General features: G+C 35.4%; 5 protein-coding genes and 2 non-coding genes across 7 annotated transcripts; all 7 read right to left on the bottom strand.

Moving 5' to 3' along the window:
- Positions 1-1,985: 1,985 nt before the first annotated feature.
- On the bottom strand, positions 1,986-6,159 carry LOC108824596 (oxysterol-binding protein-related protein 3C). The gene is made up of 10 exons (XM_056994443.1): positions 5,951-6,159; positions 5,505-5,598; positions 5,299-5,415; positions 5,147-5,219; positions 4,957-5,075; positions 4,733-4,854; positions 4,372-4,548; positions 4,145-4,289; positions 3,884-4,062; positions 1,986-2,486 (listed from the first exon to the last, which is right to left on the bottom strand). Exons 1-10 carry the CDS (start codon positions 6,046-6,048, stop codon positions 2,246-2,248), a joined length of 1,365 nt encoding a protein of 454 aa, XP_056850423.1. The 5' UTR covers positions 6,049-6,159; the 3' UTR covers positions 1,986-2,245.
- A 598-nt stretch (positions 6,160-6,757) lies between these two features.
- LOC108825683 (uncharacterized) lies at positions 6,758-8,625 on the bottom strand. The gene is made up of 7 exons (XM_018599013.2): positions 8,228-8,625; positions 8,075-8,137; positions 7,918-8,004; positions 7,436-7,676; positions 7,280-7,353; positions 7,106-7,204; positions 6,758-7,017 (listed from the first exon to the last, which is right to left on the bottom strand). The coding sequence occupies exons 1-7, from the start codon at positions 8,462-8,464 to the stop codon at positions 6,925-6,927; spliced, it is 894 nt and encodes a 297-aa protein (XP_018454515.2). The 5' UTR covers positions 8,465-8,625; the 3' UTR covers positions 6,758-6,924.
- Positions 8,626-8,775: 150 nt separating this feature from the next.
- On the bottom strand, positions 8,776-8,847 carry TRNAG-UCC (transfer RNA glycine (anticodon UCC)). The gene has a single exon. It is a non-coding gene; the product is annotated as a tRNA-Gly (tRNA).
- A 108-nt stretch (positions 8,848-8,955) lies between these two features.
- Positions 8,956-11,759, bottom strand: LOC108827239 (protein INVOLVED IN DE NOVO 2). The gene is made up of 8 exons (XM_018600598.2): positions 11,612-11,759; positions 10,866-11,217; positions 10,512-10,802; positions 10,265-10,434; positions 10,119-10,187; positions 9,762-10,043; positions 9,446-9,673; positions 8,956-9,374 (listed from the first exon to the last, which is right to left on the bottom strand). The coding sequence occupies exons 2-8, from the start codon at positions 11,215-11,217 to the stop codon at positions 9,129-9,131; spliced, it is 1,638 nt and encodes a 545-aa protein (XP_018456100.2). The 5' UTR covers positions 11,612-11,759; the 3' UTR covers positions 8,956-9,128.
- A 406-nt stretch (positions 11,760-12,165) lies between these two features.
- TRNAG-UCC (transfer RNA glycine (anticodon UCC)) lies at positions 12,166-12,238 on the bottom strand. Its single transcript has one exon. It is a non-coding gene; the product is annotated as a tRNA-Gly (tRNA).
- A 363-nt stretch (positions 12,239-12,601) lies between these two features.
- On the bottom strand, positions 12,602-13,715 carry LOC108827237 (methyl-CpG-binding domain-containing protein 6). The gene is made up of 3 exons (XM_018600597.2): positions 13,447-13,715; positions 13,192-13,317; positions 12,602-13,111 (listed from the first exon to the last, which is right to left on the bottom strand). The coding sequence occupies exons 1-3, from the start codon at positions 13,573-13,575 to the stop codon at positions 12,836-12,838; spliced, it is 531 nt and encodes a 176-aa protein (XP_018456099.1). The 5' UTR covers positions 13,576-13,715; the 3' UTR covers positions 12,602-12,835.
- Positions 13,716-15,293: 1,578 nt separating this feature from the next.
- LOC130499501 (actin-4) lies at positions 15,294-16,011 on the bottom strand. The gene is given in 6 exon segments (XM_056993621.1): positions 15,294-15,349; positions 15,423-15,478; positions 15,480-15,561; positions 15,564-15,642; positions 15,644-15,855; positions 15,858-16,011. Coding segments are annotated over 6 exon segments (606 nt in total). The 5' UTR covers positions 15,979-16,011.
- Between the last annotated feature and the right edge of the window lie 1,602 nt (positions 16,012-17,613).

Here is a 17,613-nt window from a genome sequence, read left to right on the forward strand (position 1 = left end):
AAATTAAAATCTGAGCATTTTTTTGGTGATTGAATTGCTTCGGTTTCTACTTCTTGTTTACTTGATTTTAATTTCAGGAAGAAGAATGTTACATGTTTAAGCTAAGCACACTAATGCCACGTTTTGGTTACTTTTGAATCTATTTTTGTTTTATCACATTTATATACATTATAGTATATTCTTTTGCTGGATTGCGATGTCTGTAATTTTATATGATAAGATTTCGAAACCACTCACGCTTTATCCTTCGAAAGGATAAGATGAATAAATGATATTTTTTTAATTTTCTTTTACTAAAATAAAGTTTAAAATAATTAAGAGCTTTATTATCATATTGGCCCATCTATTTAAATAATTATTTAACGGTTGTAAAGATAAATGCACCTATATTTTGATTGGCTATGAGCTAAAACCCTGATACTAGGCATCGATCTGAAAATCCAATACTAGGATTACTATTTGGATGTACATGTACGTACTAGTCCGAATTTTCTTGATATTTTTGATACTGGAATCTGTCTAACATCTTGGCCAGATTATGAAAGAATACGAGTTATGGTAAAACTGCGCCAAGCACGTAGAAACCAAATTCTTTTGTTTACAAAAATGTTCTGTAGAGTTTGCATGACTTACGTTGAGACTTTAACACATTGAAAATACATGAGAATATTACTGAATTTGAACCTAATAAGAATCTTTTCATTGCTCATACTATCGTATATTATTATGTTTAGCTTCTTTTCTTACATATATAAATAATTTGGTATCCTTGTTTTATATCTTCTTAACTAATTGTGTAAAAAAACTAAACTAAACTAAACTAATTGTGTAGCTGGATCCCGGTGATACTTCTAAACCTAAGCTTTTTTTTTACAAAATAGCTGATATATGGTAGTTGAATATCGAAAAAATAGAAGCGACGTATAGTACAGTAATTTTGTAATATAGACGATTCAATGTTAGTAATCTTCCGTTTTATAAAAGGCAGCAAAACCGCCGTTAGCAATTTGGGTTGTGAATTTTGTCTTGGCTTAGAGAAATTAAGACCACAAAAGTTAGGATAATTCCATTTGACGTATGAAGAAAAAGGGACTTTAGGAGGACATGGTCGACATAGAAGACATGATTCACATCACTTCTACATACTCCCTCCGTTTCATAATAGATGATGTTTTAGAAGGATAATTTTGTTTCAAATTAGATAAAGTTTTGAGATTTTAAGATTACTTTAATTTTATTGGAAACTGTTCAACCAATTAGGTTTTACAGTCTTTTTTACTATTGGTTAATTGATTTTAAAATTATATCTTTAAAATATTTTTATTAAAAAAATATAATTTTTTTAATCTTTGTGCATTAGGTAAAACATCAAGTATTATGAAACGGAGGGAATATGTTTTACGTAACTATCAAATATGACGGCATGCTCACAAGGCGGCTCATAACAATACACCCTCCTCCGATTAAAACTCATGACCAGTGTCATAAATGAAAAACTCGGAAAAACCTTTTTTTTTCTTATAACAAACATAGCACATGATGTAATCATATTAATTAGTTATGTATTCTTTGTATTTATGTTCATTGATAAGAGAAAACGAAAGAATAAATCTCTTTCTAAAACGTCTAAGGCTTCATAGTTAATGTTTTTTTTTTCTGTTAAAGCTATTTATTCGTCTATCATCATCACATGATGTTATCCATCTATATATATTATTTTTAGTGAAAGCATACCACTGATCAGTAGTCGATTCAATACGTTGAATTTCGTTACAATATCACATTTAAAATCTATGTTATGAAGTTTCCACTAAACATGATCGCTCTAGACTAAAGCCACCTACCTCCTAACGTATTGATAATTTATTAATTTAAAATCGATCATCAAATGTTTCAAAAACACCTCCAAATTATGTTTATTTATCAGAGAATTTTGTAAAAAATCTAATCAATATGGAGATAAGAAAATACTAATCTGCTCGAAATGGAAACTTTAAATGGAATAAATAAAAGACAACATATCTATAAAAAAAAGTATAAGCATAACAAACATGATTACTTTTGAATCGAGATGGAACAAAGATACATACAATAAGACATAAACACAATCTTATGTTTCACCACTCAAACTACGTAATCAAAAGTATAAAACAACTTTGAACTCATCTTCACGAGTCCATGGAACCACACCATCCATCGAGTATGTCGATGTTGTCATATATTTAAATTATGAACCGCTGCTGCCTCATTCGCTTGATACATTTCCATATTGCCAAGGATTAAACTCGATCGATTTGAGGTCCACTTCACTGCTCGAGCTCGGTGCTGTATCTCGGTGTTCATTGTACTTCCCGTTGTATTGGTATATCTCAATATCTCCCCATGGCGTAGATGTGATCTCATCCGTTAGATCGAACCATCTTGGTGTGAACTTCTGTCCCTTTGTCTCTCGTGTCCTCTTTTCTGCCCTTTGTCTCTCCTCAAGGCTGTGATAAAAAAAAGACAACACGAAGAACCTCAGTAAGCAGAGAGTATAAGGGAATGATTAACCCGGTCTCTTAGCCGGTGTTGTTAACTCATAATTTGACATTTTTTTATTTTTTTATATTTTTCGTCTAAAAAACGGCTCTTGTATCTCTTATTTAAGAGACTGCTCTTAGCCTTTTTTAGTTAAAATCTAAAAAAAGTTAAGAACCGTCTTTTAACCGAAGCCTTTTAGCCGAAGCTAAGAACCCCAATCTATATTATTAAAAGAGAAGTACCCATATAAAATACCCTTTAGTTTTCACTTTTATTTACAATGGTATGCCACTGACATTAAATAATATTTCTTATTCTAATGATGTCTTTTCCACTTCAATTAATGTGTTTTCCAAATTAAATTTAAATTAAATACACTTCATTAACTTTTCCATTAAATCAATGTCAAATTAAAAAAAATACATTTTTATTAGACAAACGATTCTGGAAATTATAATATCAACTCTTCATTTAAAAAATTTGAACGAAAAAGTATTAGCATATTTGAACCGAAACTAGATAATATCCAATCGGATTTACCATTTTGGTATCTAGAGAACCATAACCAAACTTCATCCGAACGAAATATTTTGGATATTCAAATGTATTTAAATCATATTTATATACTTCAATATGTTAGCTATTTTTCGAATTAATATCCAAGATATAAGCTATTTTAAGTTGGTTAAAATATTTGAAATATAAAAAATAATCAAAAGTAAACATTTTAAAGTAGATAAATAATAATCAAAACTCCAAAAATATTTAAAATATATATTTATTCTTCATCCAAATATTCAAGTTAAACCTATTTTAATTTTTAATTTAGGTACTTTGGCTTACATTACTCAAATTTACATGTTATATTATTTTTATTTTTAGATTTAGGGAAATTTAAAGATATATAAATTTTGAAAATTCAAAAATAGTTTAAACGGGTTATCAAACCCGCAAAGATCCGAATCAAACCGGAACCAAAGTTTATAAATACCCGAATAAAGGTAGAATCTTTAAACTCAAAAAACTCAAATCCGAATAGATTTTAACCGAATCCGAGTGGATACCCAAATACCCACCCCTAACTTAGTCAATATAAAACGATTAAATATTATAAATATATTATTTAGTATAAAAAAAACTAAAACTGAAAATTAATACCCGTGCGGTCGCACGGGTCAAGATCTAGTTTTTAGTTAAAATCTAAAAAAAGTTAAGAACCGTCTTTTAGCCGAAGCCTTTTAGCCGAAGCTAAGAACCCCAATTAAAAGACTGGGGTTAATCATGGTCTTGTGTGCTCTAACAAGGATTCATTGATGACAATTAAACAAAACAAGCGAGTAAGAAGGAAGTGAAGATGAAGAACCTGTGCTTCTCGGAACCAGCTTTAGAAAGGTCACCCTGCTCAAGGGCATATCTATCGGGACGGAGACGTGAGTCTGAAGCCAAGAGCTTAGAAGGAGCTGTGTCGAAGCTGTTTATCTTGTGAGCAAAGTGCGTGTACTGAAACTTGTCATTCTTGGGAACATCAGCCACATGCCATACCTGAAGGATGCAATAAAGATTAGAAAAAGAGTATAAGAAATGGTACTAAAGTCTAAAAGGGAAATAAACGAGAGAGAGAGACCTCTTTAAGCTCAGTGCCAGGAAGGGGTTCACCCTCAGTATCACAAGGCTGGTAGCTGATTTTCTCATTCCATTTTCCCGTCATCATGATCTTAGGTTCTTCGTCTGCGCTGTAAACGTATCCATCCACTTCATAGCGACCAGAACTGAGATCAAAGGAAGTACACACTTTTAATCAATAAGCATGTCCGGATCACGTGAATAGAGTATTATGTGTCGTCAATTTACCCGAACCAACCACATGGCTGGAAATAAAGAACAACTTTGTCTCCGGTGGTTAAATTAGTCATGACCATTTCTCCGGGTGAGTCAACCCAAGTTCGTCCAAATATTAGATTGTGGACCTTAGTGAGAGGCGGCACCAAATCCAGAACCACACCATCTTTTTTGAGGGTTACACGCGTTCTGCAAGACGATAGACAGGCTGCATCATGAGCTTTAGATGAAAACATAATAGACAGAGTATTGTGCAGCAAGAAGTCTCGTTCATGATACAGAGAGCCTCTTAACAAAGTGTGTGTGTGTGTGTGAGAGAGAGAGAGAGAGAGAGAGAGAGAGAGAGAGAGAGAGAGAGAGGAACAAAAATTACCTGCCAACAGGGTAAACATCAACAGAGTTACCCAAAAGCTTAGTTTTCAACTTTGAGGTGACGTTGTAAGTGAAGTGCTCGTTCTCGGCGTGACCAGCACTCATTGGGGGATGATGGCTAACCTGAAATAAAAAAGTAACTTATATAATAACTATGTCAAGATAGACAACTTAATTGCACACTAGCTTGTATGCTGATAGCAATGAAGCGTATAGATGATGCACCTGCTCGGAAAGAAAGGAAATACCACCATGGTTGGCCATCTCATACGTCTCACCAAGAATAGGATTGAAAGGCTTCCAGGTTCGTTGGTAGGCAAAGTAAACAGATATAGCCCATGATGCTGAACAGAGAAAAAGAAGTCTTAAAAGAGTTGGAAGTGAAAACAAGATGTAGAGGAGTGTATATACTTACAAGCATATACTAAACGCAAGTACGGATCCTCGCATTCATCGGCTTGATCCAGCAAATAGGAATACTCCATTAACTGCATGCAAGAAATGTTTATAGAAATCTTTACACGTTGCTACGAGAAAGAAAGAAGAAAACTTACAAACAGTACTAACCTCAGCCATCTTCTGGAGCATAGTCATGGGCTCGAAAATAATAACAGGAAGTGTGACCATTGAGGTAATATCCGAACCTATATACTTCTGCATCATCTTCCAGTAACTATCACGTTCCTGTTAAACTCACAAAATGATAAAAGATAAGTTTCCGCAAAAGTTTCAATCAAAGAAAAGAACAAAAAAGTATTTAAGTGTGTAAAAACCTCGTCTTTCCACCTTCCTCTCTGAGCTTCCTCTTCTGCATCTTCTTTACCACCTTCTGGATTTATGACCTCAACTCCTTCATAAGCAATCAACCTGAGAAGGAAAAAAATTAAATGAATCAAAACATCCATTAGCCAAAAGCCAATAATATGAATTGAAACACTCAATCAGAAGGATCTTCAGTTCCATAACACATAATTCAGTAAGGAGAATATGCAGAAAATTATTCAGACAAGAAAAGTTAACAAAACATGATCTGTTTTGTTGACTTGTGAAAGAATTAATTATAGTATTCATTACATATCTCCATGTTTTGTAATATTAAAAAAAGTCAACAAAATTAAACACCTGAAGAATCACAAATAGTTATAGCCACAGATTCTACATATCATGCAGAACTGTGAAAGAGATAAGGAAACAAGAGTTGTTAATAAAGGAAACTGACCCGTTGACGGATCTAGACATGGCGTTGCCGAACATGGAGAAACCGGAGGTCATGGCGGCGAAGAAGCCCTTGTTCTCGTTCTTCTTTGGACTCCCCATTTTTTTTTCTTTCTTTCTCAAATCCGATCCCTGACGCGTTTTGATTTCCAGAGAATTCTATGACATAAAAAGAAGCTTTGGAAGCTTTAGAGGAAGGGGGAGACTTAAAAGAAGAAGGAGAAACGGGTTTGATCTGTAATTTAAAGTAAATATGGGGGATTTAATGCTGTAATTGTTTGGAGTTAATTAATCTCCTGGCTTAAGACTTTAGGCTTATTAATTTAGGAGGGAGCGAGATGGCAATTATTTTATTTTCTTAAGCTTACCAATGGATACATAGAACAAAAAAAAGCTTACCAATGGATAAAACACCTTATTTACAACACAAATCTTATTATCATAATCATTAATGTTAGGGATCACTGAGTTAAATTAGAATTAGCTTTGCTTACAAAAAAAAATTAGAATTAGCTTTTAGTCGCCAGATTGGACCCTTCTTTTTTTTTTTGGTGAAACACTGACCCTTCTTTTTCTTTTCTTTCTTTTTGAATAGTAAGGAAAGCTTTTTGAATTTTCTACAAAAAAAGATTTTTTTTTGAACTGAAGCTTTCTAATTATACAAAAAAGTTCACAATATAAAAACAATAATTTTGAGTAAGGCATCAGATCTAAAATGTGTTATACAGCTCATCCCAAAAATTATGATTGAACTTAAAAGCAATACTTTTTTTTGTTTCTCTAAAAGCAATACTTTTTTATATCCAAGAAATTCTCTAAAAATACTATACTTTCAAGTGTGTAGAAAAGTTTATAGTTACAGTTTTATGAGATTTTTGAATGTTACAAAAGCTTTCTAGCTTCTAGTAACCTTCTTTTAGAAATAAATAGACAATTGAGTAGAAACCATTCCCCAAAATTTCTCTGTCTTTGTCAGAGCTATGGATACTTGGAACGCCGACCTCTCCTAGGCCGTGAAACAAGGTATATCCTGCCGTACACCCATTTTCTACCCAATAGCGACGCAGATTTCTGAAGCATCAAAACCCAAAACCAGTCATTACTGTTAGAAACAAAGCTATCCAAGCAAGGCAGTGATTGGTTCCATGTCATTCTTTACCTCCACTTTGGTACGGAACTCCAGGGTGCACTCACAGACATGACAGTCGGCTTTGTGAGCTGATCTGTTTGATTGATCCGATCTCACAAACGCAAAAACCTACACAAAATGTGGAGAGAACTGATAAAGAAAAGAAGACGGTTTCGAAATATTTGTTGCTGCAAAGATTTGAACCTCTTCCCCACAGTTCGGGCAGTCTCCCTTTAGAGCCGTTAAGTCATTTCTCCATAGCCCTTTAAGAACCCTTACTGAGAACAACATTCAGTACAAATAAATAAAAAGCTATTTTACCATATTTGAATAGAAACTGCAAACTTTATTAAGGTATACCTGCAGAAGATGCAATCGGATATCCAAAAGCAGGTCCTAGCACGGTGAGGAGGATGCCGTTCAGCTTTGTCAGAAGAGGCACAGAAGAGGAGCTGCTGCTATAGACAAGCCCCGAGTCAAACGGATCTCCTCCATAGACTAAGCCGAGGCCATACATGGAGGGGAAAACGCATGCTGAGCTACCAAACAAGAGAATCAAGATCCATATGGTAGCTAACAGGAGAACTTGTGATGCATCATCCTGTCCTAAAAAAAGGATTCAACTTAATATCAACCCTTGCCAAAAAGCATTTTTCACCACACCAAAAAAAATTTTTTTTTTATCATAATACTAATCCTAGCAAACAATGAAGTTGATTGATGCCTTTCACACTATAATAACAAATGGTACATGAACACAAGGAGATATCAATTGTTTCTTAATATATATATATATATGTTTCAAGAGAAGTGAAGTGAAACATGAACTACCCAAAGTGTACCTCTGCATCAGCATAAGTTGACTGTCGCAGGAGGCTGCAACGAGGGTACTTGACAACAGACTTCGAACCATACCACCGAAGCTTCAGCTGCAAGAAAAATTAATAACAGTTATCTTTGCTAGAAACTATATAAACACCAAACTGTTAATTATCATACCTCGACTCTGTCAAACATGTCATCAACTATCAACGGCTTACCATTGTAGTAAGCATTCTTCGCCTAATTTATTTACAAAAAACAACTCACTTTACTACACAACCATAGAGACGAATATCAAGAAAGAAACAGAGTTGAGTAAGTAAGGCCTACTTGGCGGTAAAGAGCTTCAAGAGTTTCTTTTCTTGCGGAATCAATCGGACCGACGAAGATACAAGAAGGACCTTCCTCACGTGACGACGAAACAGATGCGGTGAAACCACCTCCGTGGCTTCTTGTTCTGGTAGAGATCCTAACGGAGAAAGGAACTCCTGCTCCGTTAATCAACCTAACAGTCGACGAAGAAGCACCAATGATGCGAGGCCTAACCGAGCTGCAAGTGCCAGCCATGAGATAGACAACAAAAAAAATATCTACACCCTCGCCGGAAAAAAAACACTATTGAAAAGACAAACAGTAGAAGAAGAAAGCGTGTGGTGGGAAGGCTGTTCGGTTCGAGAAATGGTGGCCACACGATACGATTTGGCGCGTGCACGCAACATGCGTTTACTAATATGTGCGGCCTGTGAGTCGAGTCTATCATAACGATGGATAAATATCTAATTTGACCATTATACCCTTGGAACGGTGTGATTCGATTTTGACGGGTAATACGACAGCGTTTCGTTTGACGTCAATCAATGGTTATTAAAATTAAAAAATGCGTCTGCCGGGAGTCGAACCCGGGTCTATTGCTTGGAAGGCAATTATCCTAACCGTTGGACTACAGACGCTTGTTGTTTATCGTAATTTAAGTTCTTAATTTATTAAATGAATAAAAGGAACGAGCTCGCATTAACCAAACAATTCTTGTGCCTCAAGTTATAAACAGAGAGAACAACGCAAAAATAATTGGGAGATAAACCATTAAAGAAACTGCCAACATCAGTCACAGTACTAGCAAAATTAATTTAAACTTGTCTGTAAGAAAAAAGGAGCATAGCAATGTCTAAAGGCAAAAACCACTTCACGTTGTTTCTTTAAAGTTCTATCTTATTATTTGCGCATCAAAATCTCAACGCCTCTTTCGCTTGTTCTTCATAGCCACGACCGTCTTCCTTATCTTCAACATCACATCCGTCACTTCCTCCATTGTGGCCTTTCGGTTCTTCTCAAAGTTCCACAGCTCTGAAACCACGTAGCCACCGCTCGGGTTGTATTCCACTATCTCCCTTTTTGCTCTCACCACTTCCTTGTAAAGTTCCTCACCGTAGGCATCCTTCAGCTTAATCAGCTTCTCATCCTTGTTATCAACCACAATCTACATATCTCACATGTAAGAGAGATCTTGAGATACTTTGTAATAAAAAGGAAAATGTTCAAAATCCATACCTTTGCGATTCCATCAGATTCATCCACTTTAAATGGATACCAATGCACATCTCCAACTTGTCCTTCCCAAAATGAACACAACTCCATAGCTTTTAGCTCTGCTTTTGCTCTTGAACCTCCTCTAAGTTTCTTCTTCACTGCTACCACAAACGGCTTCGTGTCTAACTGACCCATCCTCTTCACTCTTATCTTCTCTCCACTCACCAAATCCTCATTCTCATTCCAGAACTGCTCATCAAAAAGTAAATATGATTTAGTTAAAAATGACATACAGTACACAGATTTATATATTGTTTTTTTTTTTTGGTTTTGTAACCTGAATCATCTCTTTCCTAGCTTCTTGAAACTCGTCGTTGGCCATGCGTTCTTTCTGTGTCACAGACTTTATCTTATCATATAGAGCCGCTTCTCTAGCCTCCAGCTCCATCTGAGTCTTGGCCATCTTCTCCATTAACTCTACATCTACATCTCCATCCGCCATATGCTTCATCACATTGCTGCTGCCTTTCAGCTTCTCTATCTCCAACTCCAGCTCTTGCGTTTCATTTAGCTTCGCTTCCATTTCCATTATCTTCTCATGTAGCTTCTCCTTCTCTTTCTGCAAATGTTGTCATGTTTTGAGACACTCAAAAGGTATTAGGATATGTTCAGTCCACCTAAAAGAACTACTTGCCTGGTGCTTCTCTGCAAGCTTCATAGCTTCCATATTCGCTTCATTCTGCTCCAGCATAGCCTTTTGATTCTGCAAAAAAACAAAAAGGTAACAGATTGTGTTTTATGATCTTTTTGTTCTAATTTGTAAGGAAAGAATCATCTCACCATTTCTATTTCAAGTCTGGATTTTTCCATCTCAGCTTCGTCTATGCAGATCTGCCTTGCACGATTCTCCAGCTTCTCCCTCTCTGTCTCCAGGTCAGACATAGATTTTTCATGTCCTATTATAATCTGCTGATACAGATCATGCAAGTTCGTCTGCATCTTCTCAACCTCTTAGAAGACACACAACCAAAGAAATGTCAACAACAAAAACATATACATTCTGATGTGTTTTTCATCATCATCATACCTTGTTTGTAGGTTTGGTTTAGCTGATAGTTATGAAACTCCACACTCTGCAGAACACGAGAAGTCTCATCTACTTTGTGTTCGAGCTCTTGCTTGCTTATCATCTTCATCTCAATCGACTGAGACATGTTCTCGACAAGCTGAACCATTTTTCTTTCCTCCTCTTCTTGAAGCTGTGACACACTCTTCAAGTCTCTCTTCTTCTTAACGTTCTTGCCAACAATCCCACTCCGGTTGTAGTCGTCCTCTCTACAAACCCATCCGTAGGGCTTATCATCTCTCAAGTGAACACCTTTCCAAAAAAAGAAAGAAACTTTTTTAATTGTCATAGCAAAACTAAACAACAAGTTGTTACCTTTCTCCCAGTCTTTCTTGCCGTGGCCGTCTGATTTGTAACTCCTCTCGAAGTTCATGGCGTTCTCGAACCCTTTGATGTCTTTGGTGAACTCCACCAAGGCGAAACCAGAGTGTCCCTTGAAGTTCCAGATGGGCTGGACTCTCGTTGGATTAAACCCCTTTTGGATGAGCTCGTCACGTAACGTTGAACCGCTTCTGCCAACTCTCCGACCAGTTTTATCAACCTCCGTTTGTATGTTGGCCACGAGACCAACCCATGGCCACACAAACTTCTCTTCCGTACACACGCTTCTCTTCACCTCCGAGGTCTCTCCTGACGAATCTCCGAGTGAAAGTTTCTGCTTCTCCATCTAAGAGAGGTTCAACAAAAGAGATTTCATTTCAAAATGAAAAGACTTTGTTACTTTCATGTTTTTAGAAGATCAAAGTTTTGATTTTTTTGCATGAACTATGAGTAAAGGACAAAACTTTTGGGTTTTATTATGAAAAAGCTTTGCAGAAACAGATAATCCAAAGCAACAAAGACCTAAAGCAACAACCTTTCTTATACTCTGTATCAGGACAAAGAAAAATGAAGAAATGTTTGATCTTTTAACACATCTACGAACATGAAAGCGAGTAGAAAACAAAAGGAGATGACTTGTTGTGAAGAGACTATTTTCTAGATTTTATCAGAATGGAGGAAACAAAAAAAACACTTGAGGATGTGAAAGAGAAGGGCATACTAAAATAGAAAGCAAACACCTTTTTTTCTCCGATGTGCTTCTTTGCTAGTGAAATCACAGAAACTGTGTGTATTTTTCTCTCTCAAAGTCTTTTTCTCTCTTCCCCCCTCAGTAAATTGTTGGGACGTTGAAGATAGAGAAGAAGAAGACAGTGCAATTATATTGCAAGTTACCTCAGTGGCAGTCCTGTGGTTTTGGATAAACAGAGAGGGTAAGAGATTGACAACACCAACACGACGTACAAAACCTTTGTTTTTAACTTTTATAAAAAGCTTGTTGCACAAGACAAAAACGGAAGCCTCTAGGGCGTTGAGAAGGTTTTAGAGACCCAAAAAATTACTAATTTGGTATTCACCTGTCTCTGTACTAATTTATTATACAGCTTTAAAGGTCAGAAAAGAAAAAGTTGTAACCATTCAAATTTAAGCTTAACTTCCACCAGATTTTTATTGCTTACACCCACGAAAACACACATTTCTGACTGTTTTTCGTTACTAAAAGGATATATAAAAATCCTCCGTGGCACTGTTCAAACTTTGGAAAACTTATTCAAAGAATTGGCAAAAATTTAACTGCGTCTGCCGGGAGTCGAACCCGGGTCTATTGCTTGGAAGGCAATTATCCTAAACTGTTGGACTACAGACGCTTCTTGTGTTACATGTAAACTGTAAAGTTTCTGTTATGTCGTATTGGCTATTGAATTGACGTTCATTTTCCTTATACACACTTTTTTTGGAGTAAATCCTCTCTCATATGTGGAGATTTTGTTGTAGAAAGAGCAAGCAAAACCATTCTCGCGTATCATTCAAGTGAAACAGTCAACACCTCTTTTGTTACTAAATAGTAGCTTCATCATCAAAGCTCATTTGTTTCCTCCATCTTTGCCTTTTGCTTTACATCATCTATCTCTAGTCTTACCACTTCCATGTACAACTTCTTCAACCGTAGTACTCTGACTTCAAGCTTACACATTTTGCTTATCAATATGTGTCAAAAAGCTATGTCCGTCTTAGCAAAAAAAAAAGCGATGTCCATAGAGTGTCAAACGCAAACGCAGATATGTGTATCCCATTATCACATTCCTCAAAAACAAGCTAGGAAAAATTAGAGTGCAAAACTAACTATAACTTAAGTGAACACCAAGCAAACATCACCTGGTTAAATAAACTCCTACCATCCATCCCCGTCTACGTTACAACAGATGCAACAACCAAAAAAAAAAACGCCACCTTGTTTATCATCATCATCGTCTCAACGACGACAGTTTAGTTGGGTTCTTGGTCGTGATAACGTTAAAAGCAGTGCACCATTCTCTTCTCAACGAATCTTGAACCTTGTCGTCCCCAACAAAAGGTGTCCAAGCTTCCTCTCCTGCTTTCGCCGCAGCAGACCAGCTTACCTTCTCCGGCGGATTCTCAAAATCAAACTTCAACGGCGGCGATGGTGGCCGCGGCGGCGGAGGAGGCTGCTCTTTATTAGCTTTTCTGCTGGATTTATTGCTTCCTTGCCCTTCGAAATTCTACAAAACACAAGATTCCCATATTGTATCACGAGTTTGAACACAAAACGGTGGAAAGAAAGGTTCAAACTTGAACTCACGTCTGAATTGGAATCAGTGTTGTCTGGTTTCTTGCTTCCTTTCTTTTTTTCTGTCCCATGTTCCAAGTAGTAGAGCACTTCGGTCCTGGATCGAAACTTACGTCCTGTGATTGGTTCGTAATAGTACTGCAATAACAAAAACATATCTAAACTCATATACCAATCGATTCTCTTCCTTCTAAACATATCTAAAGGGCAACATCTTTCTTAACTACGAAACACTGTAGCAGTAAAAGAGATGAGATTGTTAAAGACCTTATCAACGGAACCAGCAGTAGCACCGGAGGTTCGAACTTTATCTTCAACTCTCCAACCAGGAGGCAACCAATTGTTGTCTCCCGGCGCCGCACGCTTCCGCGACTGATCCGTACCGTTCGACGACATCCCGATTCGTACGGCTCTCTCCCCCTCAGTCAATTTGTTCCCCTGAAGTAAGGGAGTCTTGCTCGTCAGTAATGAGATTTGCAGATTTTGTCGGCAGCGATCTCGAGGAAGGATCTTTGTGATGCTTCAAAATTGTTGTTTTTTTTTTTTTCTGTTTATGGGTTTCCATTCGGTTTAAGGTAAACCGAAATTAAGTAATCCTTTTTCCTTTGTAAAAACCAAATTCGACATAAAATTAGAGAATTTATTTCGGTTATTATTTACGACCTTATCCCGTATTATTATTTCACGTAGTATTAAAAAAAAACACTATTTTTAAAAGGATATAAAGATACAATCCAATAAAATATCATATATAGTTTTTTCGGTTTTGATGTTTTTTATTTTATTGTTAATTATGTTTTTCTATTATTTTAAAATAAAATGTATAAAATTATGGTTAGTTGTTTAGATTATTATGGATAAATATCTTAAAACTTAATATTGTTAGTATATTTAATTAATCTAACCAAATAAACATATTAGTTTTCGGTTTGGTTTATTTTATAACTGAACGAACCAAATTATCTGGATTGATATAACTTTAAATTGAATAGTTGAAACATATACTTGGTTTGGGTTTGCTGGTTCGATTCAATTTAGTTTAGTTAAAAAAAAATTTGAAAGAATGTTATATATAGTCGAACAAAAAAAAAACCATTGTACAATCAGTGGCGGAGGCAAAATATAATTTTGTTGGGGACATCTATATCAAACTAAATATTTACACTGGAAAAAAAATCAGGCTTAATAATTTGCACTAATTTCTTAAATCTTGTTGGGTTCAATGACCCCAGCTTGTTCCATGTGGCTCCGCCACTGTGTACAATAAAAGTATCTTTGAAGCATAGTGTACCGCATGAATCATACTAGAAAGTTTTCGAGGCCTTCATCCTGTGAATCAAAGACTCATAGCATCATTATATGCGTGAATACCATTTCCCAGAAGGAGGAGATGCGATTACGGACGTTCTTGTCTACAAGTGTAATCAACTTCGGTGGTGGAAGTGGAGGCTTGATATGCTTTCGGAGTTGCGTTCTCTCCACAAAGCGTATAGTGAAGCTTGGAAACCATAGCGGAAGAAGAAGGTTGAGTTTTGCTCAGATGTTGGGCCGTTAACAGTGGAAAAGGATACCATTCCATTGATTTGTATAGGCAGTAGTCGCTGGATAAGTCATCTCCAAATTTTCTCTGAGTAGGGACATTACTTCCATGATCTTCATTTTCATAAACTGTGATTAGAAGCATTTCTTAAGGAAAATGGCATATTTCAAACTCAACTTTCAGAATCGTACCTATTCCATCATAAACTTTATCATAATGCATATTCCATCATGAACTCAACAACATTTTAAAATGTCTGCACGAACTTTCACAAATGTGCATATATATATATTGACTATAATGTTGGTTAGTCAATGGATGAGTAGATAGCTGATATGATATTTTTCGTTAAAACGATATGATTTGTAAATATCACAAAATTAAAATTTTGAATCTTATAGATTTCGAACCCATGTCCTAGCGAATAAAACTCACTTCGAATCCACGTGGCAGATAAGTTGAAGCTTTTTATTCGTATATTTTGTTGAATTCATGATGTAATAGTCACTATACTAAAGTTACAATGGAATAGGAACTACCCGAAAATTTGGATTTGAAATAGGTCATTTTTTTTCTATTTCCTCGGTACAATTAACGGTCCATAGTCATTGTACTCCGATTTCACAATCCGCATTAAAATACGTAAATCAAAACGTGATAAGTGTATATACTAAAATTAGAAAAATGTTATTTATGTTTCCAAATTCCACCTGGAAAGTGCTGAGCGAAGTCAATATAGAACTACCAATCCAAACACTACTTTCGCTCGGGTGGAACCACGACCTTAATCTTCATGTTACTAGGTGCTAAAGCTGTGATCTCTTTGCTCATTCTATCACGTATCCACCAAACATTGTGGTTCCACCACTTAGCACAATGTTTCCATACAAATCTTTCCTAATATCCACATCACATTTCATGAGAAGAGTTATATGTGACTTCATGGATTCCTAGATTTTCCTTTCCAATCATTGATGTCTGAAACAGAACTTCTGGGCACCAGAACCTCTCTGCTCCTATGGTTTCGTCAGAAAGCTCGAAGCTTTTCTCAACAGATGAGCTTGTATTGGAAGTCTCCAGCTCTTGTTCACAGTCAAGAGCAATTTAAGAGAGCTTTTCTTTCATGTCCCTAACATCTCACGCTCTGCAGTTATGGTGAAGGAATGGCTACACTCTGTCAGTATTTTCATGAGGTGGTATGTTAGGTCATGCCCCGCTAGGTCAACACGTAAGATTGCATGTGGAAGAACATAATACATTGGTACAGTGTGACTCACACCATCTCCAGAGTCCAGAACAATATCTAAACCAACAATTACAAAAAGATGATGAAATTCTTTCTAAATTAAAACCATACTGAATTTTGTTTAAACCTAATAGTAAATTTTTTTAAACCAAATTAAATAAACCACAACAATTCATTACAAATATACTTCCTGGTTAAGTATATATTAAAATACATTTAAGTATCCTGAAGATAGATGAGCATCCAAAGATATATAAATCAACATATAATAAGAAACCAATTATTTTATACGTTCCTAGCAAAAAAATAATAATAACTATCAATACAATATTTTTCATTTTGTTTATGCAATCCAAATCCAAAAACATACAGTATTTGGTTTTAGCTTAAACAAAGGTTTCACTAAACATATGAAACAAATGATGACAAAAAAATATAAAAACATATAACCAACTAATCAATCGATTTCAAAGCTAAGAGCACCCTTCTCGGGTGAGTATGTTAAAAAGAGGTTTTATCCAAATAATATTAATATTTAAGTGTAACTGACTTATTAAATTTTGTTTTATCTATTCTATTAATTCTTCAACATGTCCAATTGATATGAAGTTATGTCCAATTATTTAATCCTATTACTCTTTAAAATATTACTAAACCTATTTTAAAAATATTAACTGCCACTAATCAAACCTATTACGGATATTGGTATTGTAAGTTGTAACTTCCACTTTGTTCCTAAATACAGAGTCCAAATTACAATCGTAAAGAACAAAGCACAAATACAGAGTCCAAGTTACAATCGATCTAGATCCATTTGTGGTTTCTGAAATTACTTTGTAGCTGCTTTCCTTTATTCCACTGACTGGTCTGAGACTCCAAAAATTAAGACAAAGGCCCTGTTTGAAAACGCGGGTAAGGCATACGATTAAGTTCCTGCGAGACGTTGGACGATGCTTGGGCGTGGCGATTTCTTCAGAGGCGGCAAGCAAATCGGAGGTCGCAATTTTTTTTTGAGTTTTGAATGTTTAGAACTAATGTTTTATGGCATATCTATGTATTTAAGACATAAATAATACCTAATCACACAACAATCTGATAATTTACAGGTAAATAGTTGATGACCGCCATAAAAATAGAGTTACAGAGTCGAAACCCTAAAAAGAATTTGGGGGAAGATGATGAAAGAATTACAACTATGCCACTGATTAAAAAAGACAAATTAAACAAAAATGCAATACGTATAGAATCCGGGAAATTCGCCACCAGGCCAAAGGAATTTAATATTTCCCAAGTTTATTAATTACAAAACGCGGTTCAACCAATTCCAAGCATAATAGATTAGTTTTGATTCTTAATAATTACCATAAACGATATTTCTTGATTAGTTCCTGATTTTAGTCGTTTGTAATAGGAAACCAAAATCATTTTTTCCTTACTCACAGTTATTTTGTTTTAATTATACACACTTGCTATATTTTCTATAGTATTTATAGAAATAATTTTACATAAATAATTTTGGTCATCTATTCTATTAATTCTCATGTATGACCAGTTGATAAAGTTTATGTCCAATTCAAAATTTTAATAATACACACTTTTTAATATAAAAGCAACGGAATATATTTTCTTAATGTAACCACCAATTAAA

This window comes from Raphanus sativus, chromosome 9 (assembly GCF_000801105.2).
Source record: "Raphanus sativus cultivar WK10039 chromosome 9, ASM80110v3, whole genome shotgun sequence".
NCBI lineage: Eukaryota > Viridiplantae > Streptophyta > Magnoliopsida > Brassicales > Brassicaceae > Raphanus > Raphanus sativus.